Here is a 14120-nt window from a genome sequence, read left to right as displayed (position 1 = left end):
CTTGTTCTGCATAAAAAAAAAAATAGGGGGAAGAAAATGAACTTGTAAATCAAAAAATTTTTGGACCAAGTGCTATTAAAAAAGCTCTTTTTTTTTTTTTTTTTTTTTTTTTACAAAAAAAGTGTAATTTAAGAATGCAGTGCATGTTTAAATCTCACTTTTCTAAGAACATGCCACATGGAAAAGAGACTCTTAGCAGGTTTATTTTAACTGCCATTTTTTTTGGTCAAAGTTTAATGCAAAAAAAAAAAAATTCACTTTGCACTCCTATTTGGCAATTTATTTTTACATTACTTTTTTGATCTATCCCAGTGTTATCTTTCAGAATCAGAAATTTGGTTTTGCATTTGAAACAACAATAAAACATTTAAAAAAATAGCCCTATAATCCAATTTATTCATTCTTTAAACATCTGGCTGGTATTAGTTGAACTATCATCTTTCAAAGAGAGACTTTTTCAGACAATGTTTTTTAATATGAAAGAAAATGCTATATTGTATTATTCATTTTCTGGTACCTTTTTTTTAATACAGTTAAGCTGCACCCAAAAAGTACAAGCACTAGAAGCCCATGATGAGGATCTGGCAGCCAGCACCAGGAAATATTTGAACTGGTAAAATTGATTTTGATCCAGAGAAGAATTAAAATACTAAAAGTAAGCATCTGTTCCATGAATACTTTCCAGTGCTTAACCTTTTTTTTCTTTTTTTCTTTTTTTTTATTAAAACCTAAGCCTCCCACCTAGACTACAGGAATCTTCTGCCAACTAAGTGCATCTGAGTTTTTGGATTAATCTGGGGATTTACTACCAACTTATTCACTATTCATAAATCAAGTCCCAACTTAAGTTAATTTCAAGGCTGATTATTTTTGGAACATTTTATGGTATAAATTATTCATTACATGGATGTATTGTACCTATTTGCCAGAAAATAACAGAGAGGCTGTGCCAACTCATTTTTTTAAAATATAATATCTGGGAAGCAAATATTAAAACACATTTGGCAATACTTCAGCCAGGTGAATACACTGCAATACACTAAAATTTCACTTTTTTTTTTACCATCTTGGTAGTGAAACCCATTTCTGTGCTAAGTTCTTAAAACAGGGCATAAATGGTGTAAGGACTTGCTAAATTTTCATATGGCCTTACAGATGTTGTTTATTTCCTCTTGCTCAATTTTAAGGAAATCATTCCAGTGACAATGTTTTAGTGCTCCTCACAAACCTAGGAAGATAACAATGACTTCAAAATAACCAAATATTATCCAGTTGCTATATTACAAAACATTTTTCTACGTCGAAAAAGAAACCAAAGTGCTAGTTAAACTCTCCTCAAGAAATTTTAAAATATATAAATAAACACAAAAATGTCTAACTCTATCATTCTTTATGACCACATCAAAACACAGATCTTAATATTCACACCTGTGGAAGAAAAATACAGTTAGTAAATTCCACTATGTAATTTTTCTGTAAACTACCTTAAAATACTCCTAAGTTCTGGCTGAAAAATGTTGCATAGAAACTGAACATTTTTTTCCCATTATATTCTGTTCTGCTTGAAGCAGCAAGCAGATTTATTAGGAGTATTCTTTTATCATTTTTCAGCTGCAAAAGGTTCCATGATGGCAGTACATTTGCTTCCATGTTCTGTCCTCAAAAGAAGGTGCAACAATCTCTGTGATTTAAGGTGACAAAACAAGGGCCATCCTCTGCCTGAATATGTAACTGGAGCAAGTCTGAATTAATTCAAAAGACCTGTTTAGATTTTTTTTCATATTTTTTAAAATGCAATTTAGATATAACTATGTAAAATTGTGTTGTATTGAATGATAAAATAGGCACATGTAAAACATATTTAGGGCAGGATTAAGCACTACATTACTACTGCATGCCAACCTCATCTGTTACATTCAAATAGGGTTTTCTTGAGTATACATACACACTATCTCCCACTTCAGCTCAAAGAATTCAGCATTTTTACACGTTGGGCCAAGGATCCAACTTGGGCAAGAGTAAATGAGGAGAAAAAAATTATCAAATATTTGAAAATGTTAATTTTGCCTAGCATTCAAAGCAGCTCTGAGGTGAGACAAAGATAAAATTCAATTTGTTGGTAACAACTCAACTACTTCAAACATAAGGTCAAATACCTTTTTTTCCCCAGTTCTTAATTATTACTTAAGTTCTCATGCCTTGCAAACCTTAAAGACAGACTTTCTCCTAATTCTCAACCCATATTAATCCCTTTTAATGACCCCCACAGCTAAATCAGAAAAGGGAGGGGTCTTATGAAAGAAAATTTAAAAATCATAGCATGAAGTGATTAAAGGCTGCAAAGTCACACATAGCCAAAAATCCACTTAAAGCACTGCATGCCACCTCAGTTGTGGTATTTCCTAAATTTTGGAAGGTTACCATTAGGTCTTTGGGTTCATTGTTTAGTTTTCAACACACTTGTGTGAAACTACATGCGTGAGAAAATGCTTCCCACGATTGGAGAAAAGTCAGTGAAAAAGATAAAATTCCATAAACCACAATGTGATTGTCACCTGCACAATGCAGGAGTAGATCAGACACTTCTGCACTCCTCACAGATGTTCTTAATCACCAACTTTGTTTTTGATTAGAATAAAATTCCATGGACTACAGGAATTGAATTGTGCAGTTTTTAATCTGATCAAATTTAAAGGTCTGAAATACATTTTACACATTAAAAATTGTTTTAAATTTAGAATATTATTTCAAACATTTAATAATGTAATATTACAGTGTTCGAATACATTTGCATATTCACTGTGTGGAAGCAAAATACACCCAAAGAAATGCTTCTATCTGGCTAATAAGCAAAATCATCCATGATTTCTTTAGAACACAAAATGTGTACAAAAATATATTACTTGCCAGGGTTGGTGTGTTGTGTATTTGCACTTCCAGAAAATATTTCCTGAAGAGTTTAGATGAGAACTCATGATACTGACATGTATACTGACAATTTATTTCCATCGAAAAAATGCAGTACAGTAAAGAAATGAAATAAAAGGAAACTAAACAGAAATCTAGAGATGAGGCAGCTGATCCTGCAGCAGTCAAATAATGACCTGACACACACTCTGCAGTGTTTTGCAAAACAGATTACATGCAAAGATGAGCAGATAGAAACTTAACTAGCATAGTCAGTGTAACCACCATGATAATATGTTTAAACTCCTTACTGCCTTGGTCCTTGCTAAAGTTTAAAATTGGAGGAGATATTTCAAACAGTATTTTTTCACTGGAAGGCAACAGAAAGAGGCCCATATCTAATAATAAGGAGACTTCATGGTAAGATCTTGTTGTACATAACTGAAAAAATGGTCAGGCCACATTTATTCCTACCAAATATCAGCGTGTCATGATATTGCATTATTTGGTTTATTTTCTATTTATGTTTCTTAAATTCAACTAGAACAAGTTGAAACAAGTGTCTATATTAAGCCTGAATACCACTAATAAAGAATATCAGGAAAATAATGATTTATAGTGCTGTTTGGCCGTCATGAAAGTGCACTGCAATCCCTTCCCAGGGTGACTGGACAGTGTTATAAAAATGGAGACCCTATGAGTTTATTTCAGCTTTCATGTGATGTAACAAAATCTACAATGTTTTTGAGATGAGAGAGCTTGTCAGACCTTAGTAGTGAGCATCACCCATTCCAAAGAAGTGACAGCAAGTACTACCAGCAGAGAAGCTGTTGCCCTCATGCCCTTCAGCAAAGTCACTGTCTGTCTGTTATCTGACAGGCAGGGTAATATGGGAATATTCTACTCTGGTGGAAAAACTGACACAATTGCTGGAGAGTCCTGCAATGAGGATGAGCAAAATGGAAGTAGCATGTCCAATGTCTGTGCTAGATAACAATTTAAATCACATGTTTATTACTGCTAAATTACATGCCTTGTACTGCTGACACCTGCAAGTGCTTGGTAAAATCTGGCAATAAAATAGCATTATTTGCTGTCAGCAGAATGCAACTTTTGCTGAACATCTAAAATGGAATTTCATAATTAGAAGTAAAAACTAACAGCCATTATAAGCTCAGCACTATGACCTCTTTGTTATTGAAACAGTGTCATTTACCTACAAATCCTTTTCAAGGCCCTACAGTGCTATGAAGATATATTGTTGGGGAATTTTAAAACGTGTATTATAAGTGATTTAAACTGGACCAAAACAGATGAACTAAGTCAAAAGAATGAGAACTAAACAATAGTCTCCTTGGCCAAAGCAGAAAATTCAATCCCATTTTGCTGCTATAATCTATACTAGTAACTTCCCTGTGACACATCAAAAATTGGATGCAGTGAGTGACTGAGAGACTGAAATCCTCAGTAGCTCAGGCTTGCAATTCATCCACAGGTCAGGCAGAGTGCAGGAAATGACCCCACTCTCTCTACACTTCTTCATTCCTGAGCTCCAAACACACATTTGAGAGAACACCCCCTCTGAGGAGGGGTAGAAAAAGCCTTACCATATCAGCTGCTCCTGGCTGTGAAAAATCACAGATATACAATACACAATCCTAAAGCCACGTAGAACAAAGAATTTGAAAATTATGAAGTACATGACAAAGTCCTAATCCTTTAAAAAATAGGTTCACATTATGGCTGAAAGGAGTTTAATTTGATATCATATTTTTTGAATTTATTACACTGCATAGTATAAAACAGAAAAAAGCTACCAGAAAAGGCTTTGGGGAACATATAGGGCAATACAGCTTTATCAGAGTAATTTTCCTGCACAGCTTTCTAGAAAAGCTACATGAAAGTGACTAAACAAAACCACAAGGAGTCCCCATAAGACAATTTTTTCAGTATCTTTCATATTCATCACATATTCACTCAAATCCAATTCCACTTCCCTGTACTTGAAAGTGCAAGAGACTTTATTTAGATTTACTCATTAAAAATCTTTATGAATGAAAATCAGACACAAGAACATTTTTAAAATTTGTAATAATCACTGATTAACACAAAATGTATAATCATTCTACTGAAAAGTTTTGTTTACCCTTTAAAACATTCTATTTTTCAATACTCCTTAAAATTAACACCCACCTTGCAAGAAGTGAAGTCCATCATAATTAATTTAACTCATGAAGTAGCTAGAAAATTGTACCTGGATACACGATGTACTGATCGCCAGAAAAGCAAACTAGAAATTACAAACCCTTGGATTTTTCTGTTTACTTGCAAGTCAAGAATACAAGAGACACAAGATTTTAAGTCATGTTATCAGGAGCCCATTTTAGTTAAAGCAGGTGACAGAAATTCAATAACAGTTTTAATTCACTCTTGGAATGTCTCTTGCATGTAAGTGGTATTCAAGAAAGATTGCTTGATGTCCAAACTGTAGTGGACAGCTAATTTCCTGTGTCTGTCTCCCTACCTCCTTACAAAAGAACAATTTGATTAATCCCCCAGGAGGAAACTGAGTAAAATATTTTTGCAATTGGAAAGGGACACTAGCAAGCCAAAAAATGATACCACTCCCTGAACAGTCTATACTTGCCAATCTTAAAAGTAAATGCATGACAGAGTTTAAGAATCCAGCTATGCTGACAAGTAACATATGAGAACATCTCATCACAGCTGTGTCCCTATGTATCCAAATACTGAGGCACTTACTAAGTAAAAGATTCTGTGAAATACAAAGGGGCAGCAACATAAAAAATCTTGAAGACTTTTGGAATACTCTTGGTTTTTACACTGAGGTATCAGATGCATTTATACACTTATCAGATGTATAAATACACTTATAAAATAAATTGGAAAGTGTCTCTTCAGAGATTATAGTGATGACAGAAAAGAATGCCAGTGCTAAAGAAGCTTCTGTGCAGAAAAACAAAGAATCAAAATCTTTATTTTTTGAAAAGTCAGTACCATAAAAGAATACTATTACTTTCAGTATTATTAAAGAGCTAATCCATGTCAAAAATCTAGTTTTACAATGTTATATTTGAACAAGGCATGCCAATCAATGTAAGGTATTGATAACCTTCATATGAATTTCAGTGAAAGAAAAAGATTTAGTAATTCAAATCACCTTCCTTTGTTTAGAGAACACATGCATTTTCTCTTTCCTTAGAGGTTCATACTCTTTAGTACTCCTGAAATACTTTTTCTTGTCAATATTACCAATGCTGATACAGTATCTGTACTCACACCTTTCTCACAGAGAGCACATCAAAAACAAGCATTTAACTAGCACAATAAAATTTTCTTTACTGATGAAGAAGATTTCCATTTTGCACACGATTTGGGTTTTTTAATACTTATTTTGAAGAGATCAGAAATATTTATTTTATCACCTTCTACCAGAACAAGCCTATGCACAGCATTTCATAAAAAACTCCATACACTAAGTAAAACTCTGAAAACCAGAATGCTTCAACTATTTTTAGGGTGCATTAACTTACTTTGGAGGATGTAGAGTCACATTCCTGACAAATCCATCCATAGCCAGTCTGTTTAGGAGACTTTTTCAAGGGAGGGTCTAGACAGCCAAAATGGTAGCAAAGCCTGCATTCATCACACCTGCAAGAGAAAAACAAAATACGTATTTATATTAAATGGTGCTTCTGTACTATTTTAGATTGAGCTTCCCTGCAATTCTCAGCAGAAGATTTCCTGACCCATTATCATAATAAAGAAAATCTATTTTCTATCAGGGGTAATTTTAAACAGCCACTTCAAGTAGGTTCTGCTTAATCTGGAATATCCTGATGCAGACACTCATATATCACCTTTGTCATCATCTTATATAAATGACAACATTTCAAAGACTTGCAAATTAATGAAAAAAATTGCTTACATTTTTAGATAATTCAATGTCATTCACTGCCCTTTTTTCCCAGAAATTTTAACTTTTTTAGACAATTACAATATTTATTTTTCATAGTTTTAAGACACTGTTTTGCACGTTGTTTTTCAAGAAAATTTTGTGAAAAATTCACCCACATATTAAATAACTCAAGTATAATTTACAGCGATGAATTACATTTTTTACACCAAGACTATGTGATTGATAAACAAATGTACAAAATATTTTCTTATTCACACTGAATTTTTTGGAAAGGGCATTAATTTAATAGGATTTCACTGGGATCTTTCACTTATAAAAGTGCTTTGTGTACACACAACAAATTTATGTTCTTCTTAAATAAACCTTTCTTTAGTGTTTTGCACTATGCATAGTCCACACAAAATCTCAAAACATACAACATAGCTACTACTAAGCTACTTTTAATGTACCACTAATAGAAAAAATGCTACAGTTGAACAAGTGTTTTTTGATGGGACTTTTTAATCAGAATAATAATAGGCTCAAAATGAGAAAGAGATTTTTTTTCAAAGCAAATTACAGAGGTTTACACATACCCTACTGAATTTCTCTTTATTTGCATATCTCCCTGTATTCCTTTGTATGAAAAGGAAAGCTTTTTTCAAATTTACTTTGCAACAGTCTCATCATTACACAGTCTTAAACTCTGAATTAAAGCCAATATAAATGATGGAAAAATAGGAAAGAGTATATGTTTAAAAATCAAAATTTTAAAAGAAATCCCCCTCCACTCTCTTTCTCTGCTTTCCTGGCCACTCAATTTTTCCTCTATGGTGTGTGCAAACACAAAAATGTCCAAAAATTGCAGTAACAGCATGGCACAGGCATCATCAGATCAAAGACAGGGGGACATAACATTCTGTTTCTCAGCAGAACAGACTGTGCATGGCAGGAAGAGGATTCAACTAACAGCACATCCTGCTGCATTAATAGAACAAAATGTTCATGTGGCTGCTCCCAGGATCAGCCTCCCAATAAAAACAAGGAACTGTTTTCAATTGTTTAACTTCAGTGAATACTCTGTCCTTGCTGCCAAGGCTGGGCTTGCTGGCAGTCACAGGTAACACATGAGCACTGGTAAGGGTGTGGCATGTACTGTTTCCTGCTAAATAGAAATTAAAACCAATAATCTGACTATCCACACGATTCAACACTGGACTGAGATGGTTTTGATAATTTTTTGAAAATGAGATATACCATGTTGCAATATATGTCCTTAGGATTGCTTAGCAGTGACTCAATTTAATTCCACACAAAGCAAACACTTAAAATAGAAAACCACCCTCAGTTTTTAAAGACAGAAGAGTTTTAATGTTGAAATATATTACTTAAAATCAGGAATAATTGTAGTTTTATTTCCTATGAAAGATGTATTAAAATAATAAAAAGGTTGAGAATGGGAGATGGACTAAGTCACACTCCTAAATCCCAACAGTGTATGTGACCTTCAGCAAAAGATTAAGCCTCCTCTGAGCCTCATCTGTAAAGCAGCACATTTTTACTAACCTATTTCTATATCTGGAATCTTATGCATGTAAGAGCTTGCACTTGAGCAGTGCTTATGAGAAGTCCCTTCATGTAAACTTAAGGATCCTCTTAAGTAAATGAAAATAAAGAAACATACTATTTCTGAACTGAATTCGAGTATTTTCAGAGTTTAATTCTAAAATCTAATATGATTTAAACAGCATCAATTTCGATTTTTCGGGGTTTTTTTTGGTTTTTTTTTTAATGAAGTAACTGCTTTATATGTTTCTATGTTCAAAAGAAAACATTTCCTCTTTAAAATTACTCTTTGGCATCTCTTATATTTTTACCATTTTTTATCTAGAATGTGGTACTTCCTGACTGCACTTTCAGCCACGTTTCCTCAGAGTATGCTGAGGGAGTTTGCAAAGTGGGGTTGAAATAACCACGACATTGTGAAATTAAATATGGATCTTGTGGCACCATTCTAAAGCACAATGTTTTTAATATTCATTGTCATCAATTTTTATCACTTCAGAGTGTTTAGTTTGGTAGAAGAAAATTTGCATTTTCTTAGAAGGAGTTAAAAATATCCACATGAAAGTTTTCAGATACTAATAAGTTCTATCCTCATCTGCACAGCTGAGGAAATGCAAATGAGTAGATATCAAAACATAAAAAGCTGCATGGTGATAAAAGTGTAAATATACCAAATATTTTGAAATGCTTGCTTCCTACTGCTTTTTACTGGAATATGAATTCTATACTGGAAAACAGAAGTTCACTGATTTCAAGTTTGCAGAGCGTGATGCTGGGAAAATGGATGAATACCACTGTACCTTGGTGAAAGATGATGCTGTGGCTGTCTGGCAATCAATGTCTGCTGAGACTGACTGGGGACAAAATCTGAAGCTCACACACCACAGTGAAAAAAAAAATTGGCATTCTTAATTCCTAATTCCAAAAGCAAACGTTGCACCTAAGTTAAGATGGCACTAATAAAACAAGATTTAATCCCTCAAGTGTATTCTATTAGCTGTGTTCTTTTGTCTAGCAACAGAAAAATGACAGAAATCCCACTGTCACATTCAGAAAATGAGAAATTGACACAAAACACAGTGTATTTTTGACTTAGTTATAGAGAATGAAATTTCTGGGTCACAAAAGATGTCATGCTGCCAGTCTCACAGCCTGTCAGTAAATGCACTCACAGACCCATCACATTCCGGGCACTTACAGACCAAAGGAGTCACGTGGCACCATCATTTACAAGAATCATCCTCCCATCCTGAAGATGGCTTAACAGGACAAACAAAACTGCTGGGATGAGCAGGGGGGAAAGGGAAAGAAGCCACTTCCTCCATATTACAGGTTGTTGAAATTTTTATCCTTGTGCATTCAAGGTCACATATTCAAACTTAAACTAGCAAATATTTTATCTTGCTGCTATTTGTGGATAACTATTTGTATGGTGAAGCACATGATTTACAAAAGCCACTAATTGGTGGGCCATCTTCAGTGGCCTGTACTGAAAATTTTGTGGAAATAAAAGCAGAGCTCCACACAAAGACAAGCTAACCTAACCTCCTAAATTACCTCTAGCTGACAGGTAATTGCTTACTATCACTGTTACAACAAGCCTGAAATTACTTTATGCATCAAAATTAAAACTCGCTGTGTTCCTCATTCCAGCAATTAATGAGGATAGATACATGCCCACTAAATATGGAGAAAATGGAGTGTGAAGAAGAAAGGTGAATTCTGAAGTAGTTATGATAAAAAAAAGTTAAAAAAACCCCAAACAAACATTTTTTACTTATAGAGGTACAGAATGGTCAGCTGCATCTTCACAGCAAGAAAGCTTGATTAGGCATTTCCATACCTGAAATACTTTTGCTTTGTTCTTTAATAGAGTGATCTCCATCTGCTCTTGCCCTTGGATTGTTTTTATTATTTTTTTTAGCAGTACAGCTGGCTGTGCTCAAGCCCTATCGTGTTCATAATTAACTAATTATGCTCTAATCAATAGTGCAGATACTGATTTTACAATGTAAATGAGATAAATGAGATAATGGCTGGGGTCAATCTCATTTTATTTACAAAGCTCAGCACACACACCCAATTTCATTACATTGCATCTACCTGCACAGGAGGGAGTCTTATCAGTTGGCCTGCAGAAGTCTCCCTGCAAGCACTGGGGGAAAAGAGCTGTGCTTTTACAGAAGAGTAGTGAATGCAAACCCCGCCCGTCACCAGCACATTTGTAAGTCACTGGTTAATAGCATCGAAAACCACAAAGAGCTGATTCAGCCAGAGCCAGGAAACCTATTTTGCATTCACGAGACAGCATCACCCATCTATAGCTGTAAAAGTAATTACCTACATGTCCCTGAAACACAACATTAATAAGCTAATCTTTAAATACAACTTTGCAAATATGCTTCAGAGACTACAGAAAAATCTCACTTATGTACGCATCATTGCACACCGCCTGCAGTGTCGTGCCAAGAGGTACCATGGTGAACAAAATACAAAATTGCAAGACATATATACTGCTCCCAGTTTGTCACAACAGCTTGGAAAGATTTACTTTAATAGAAAAAAAAGATATAAAACATTGATACATATCTCACCATTAAAAGTAGAGAATTTGTCATATAAGCCTTACTCTGACAAACTCAGAATTAGTCAGAAAAAAATTAGAAGGAAGCTAATCCAGAATTTTAAACTCAAAGGGAATTGCAGTGCAATGCACTTGCTGAAGGCATATCATATAATGGCTACTCCAGCACCTGTGTAGATTTAACTACTGATAAGCATCATCATTTGCTGGCTTATTTTGGACTCCATTTCTGACTAAAGGCTCTTAGCACCTTAGGAAGAGACATCTAACAGAGGTTTCTTCTCAGACACTGATCTCTCTCCCCTTTAATCCCTCAGTGTCCAAGTGCTGAGTCACTCCGGAACCGCAAACAGATGCAGACGTGATTTGGGGTTCATTTTAAATTGCAGCACATTCTTGATTTCAGATGAGCAACTTAAAACCAGGCACGACAGTGTAAGTCACTGTCAACACTTGATTTCATATTAGCAGCTGTATGATATGCAATAGAAAGGAGCACATAAGCATTCCCAAAAACCCAGAGTAAATCAATGTAGCTCAAGTGAATTTAAATTCTAGAAACAAAACTAATTAATTCAGCCTGGAGCAGCTGAGGAGTGCTCCTGTGACACCTTACTGCAACCAGACCACAGGAGTGATAAATTCTGGATGGTAGGAATGAACACTGTGTGGTGGGTTGCAGCAGCATGTCACATGTCACATTAACAAAGTCACTTTCCTGTGCCCTTATTTAAACAGTAAAATTCAAGATCTAATGGTGAAATAAACGTATAGTCCTCTGTTGAGTGCACTGTTATTAATGCTGTCCAAAAAGTACATTTATTCTAGTTACTGAGGGAGGAGCCCAAAACTGTTTTCATTATAGAATATAAGGACAACACATCTTTTGCTTCTGACATTTCTTGAGGTAAAGTAAAAATAAGCAAAGGTATGACTTTGTATCTTACTCTAACATTCTACACCAAAACTCTTCAGTTCTGCCCAATTAATTGCAAAACAAATTACTTTCATTTTGCTGTGATACGTCACAGTCAAACACAAACCAGAAGTGATACAGTACTATATTTAGACTCTGAAATATAAGACCTAGATTTGTATCTATTCCTTTGTTTTTAGACAAAAAACTGACCAAATAATAATACTCTATAGGTATAAAACAGAAAAAGTTGTTTCTCCTCTTCCAGATTGCTACACTTTTCCCCTTGCCTATAAATGGCCTAACAAGTAAAAGTCAGTGGTCATCTTGCAGTTTCTGTTCCACAGAACAGTTTTAAGAAGTCTTCTCACAAAGGCCAGTCAAGCTTTAGGTGACTTTACCACCAGAATTGTGACACATTTCTGCCCTAAAATTCTTATGTGACTGTATTTGCATAAATGGTTGATTAGAAGACCAGGATGTAGCCCAAGTATATCACTTCATACAGGTACACAGGTACTTGTTATCCTGAAAGGCTCTCTATCTCCACAGATGCTAAAAGTTCACCCACATTAAACTGTAAGGAACTTCACCCAATTTCAAAGTTAGATCTAACTTTGCAGTCAGGCATGCATTGAGTGGGTGGCTGTAACAGATGTCCTTCAGAGACTTCTGCAACCTACACCTTTCTGGATTCTAATATTTTCACAATTTTCACAATTTTGATTTAGATAAATTAAATACTCTTCTCTGGGAAGGATAATGCTATAGTGTTACATTAAGTAATAAAGTCACTTTCTAATTTTCATTATGCCAGGTACAATGCAAGTACACAAAAGGAGATCTCTTATTTACATAGTTTATAATGGGAGATGACAGAGTAGACTATCACTCTTCTATTATGCTGGAAGAGAGAGGCCATGTCTATTGCTGAAAGGTGAGAGATTATACCAGAGGAGGAATGGTTTTTTTAATCTACCTACTGCTGATGAAGACCATGGACAAACAGCCTGACAGAGCATGATGAGCTTACTGATCTTCAACTAGGAGTAGTTTCATGATAAGGTATCAAAGTGCTTTAGGATATGGGAAGTGGTCTGATCTCCTGTTTACTTAAATTCCTGTCCATTCCCAAAGACATTAATAAAAACAAATAGCATTAATCAATTATACCACAAAACAGCAAAAAAAAGTAAGCATTAATCTAGGCAGACATCTGTGCAGCTAAATTTATTATGCTAAACCCAAAATTGCCACCTAACTGATTAAAATTATTATTTTAATACTAAATTAAACCCCCCTTATATCCAAAAAAACCTAGCACTGATTATTCATGGGTAAGGAAGAATCAGAAAGGGCTATCATTGTAAGTCATTCTTATGTAACCAAGATTTTTTCTGAACGGTCTACAAATAATTTGGTTTATGAAACTTAAGTTTCCATATACAAAATGAATTCTAAATATGCTGAAAAGAAACTTTATTTACTATACCTGTATGTGAACAGCTTTCTTTCAGCAAGAAATTAACTTTCTCTCAGTACTGCAAAACCACAGAACACATGGCTTTGTGGAATTAGTTTGCAAAATTCATTAATGGCCCACATATACAAGTGGAATAGAATGTTATGAACACTCCTTCAGATGTGTTTGCTTTTGTTAATATACAGTTACTGTACAGAACTTCTATTTACAGCATTTTAAGGTATAAAGTAAGAATTTCTGTGAAGACAATTATTCAGTAATAGACAACCCATTAAAGGAGTGCTACACCAATTACAGATATTGAAAAAGTCCTTTGACAAAATAAAAAGTATAAAATTTAAGAAGCTATTACCAAATGCTGCATTTGTTATATCCTAGTAACACATGATTGCATCTACACTGCCACTCTCAGGTGTTCAGACTATTAACTCTACTGAATGGGGTACTGTTTATGAACTACTAGAAAAGTCCATTATAGTTTTGATTATTGCCATCAAACATCTTTCAAAAGGTGAAACATAAAGTGTTAACATTTGGCTTTCAACCTAATGATATGGAGAACAGAGAGAGAGAGAGGGAAAGGGGGAGAGAGAGACAGAACAAAATTCTACAAGGAAGCTGTACTGGGGAAAACATAAAAAATACAGCAAGAATTCAAATTAGGTTTTCAAGCATGCCCAGGAAAATATCAACAATACTTGAAACAGTATTTAACACGCATTAGTCCGTCCTTAAAATCCTCCAA

General features: G+C 34.5%; 1 protein-coding gene across 3 annotated transcripts in view; it reads right to left on the bottom strand.

Moving 5' to 3' along the window:
* The window catches only part of PHF14 (PHD finger protein 14), a 160286-nt gene that overhangs the window by 47406 nt on the left and 98760 nt on the right, over window positions 1-14120 (bottom strand). For all 3 annotated transcript variants that reach the window (XM_050970816.1, XM_050970815.1, XM_050970817.1), the window contains exon 17: window positions 6462-6579. In XM_050970816.1, coding sequence (XP_050826773.1) covers window positions 6462-6579 — 118 coding nt within the window. The remainder of the gene's footprint in view (window positions 1-6461; window positions 6580-14120) is intronic.

Source organism: Serinus canaria, chromosome 2, assembly GCF_022539315.1.
Source record: "Serinus canaria isolate serCan28SL12 chromosome 2, serCan2020, whole genome shotgun sequence".
NCBI lineage: Eukaryota > Metazoa > Chordata > Aves > Passeriformes > Fringillidae > Serinus > Serinus canaria.
This window is presented reverse-complemented; position numbering and strand designations above follow the sequence as displayed.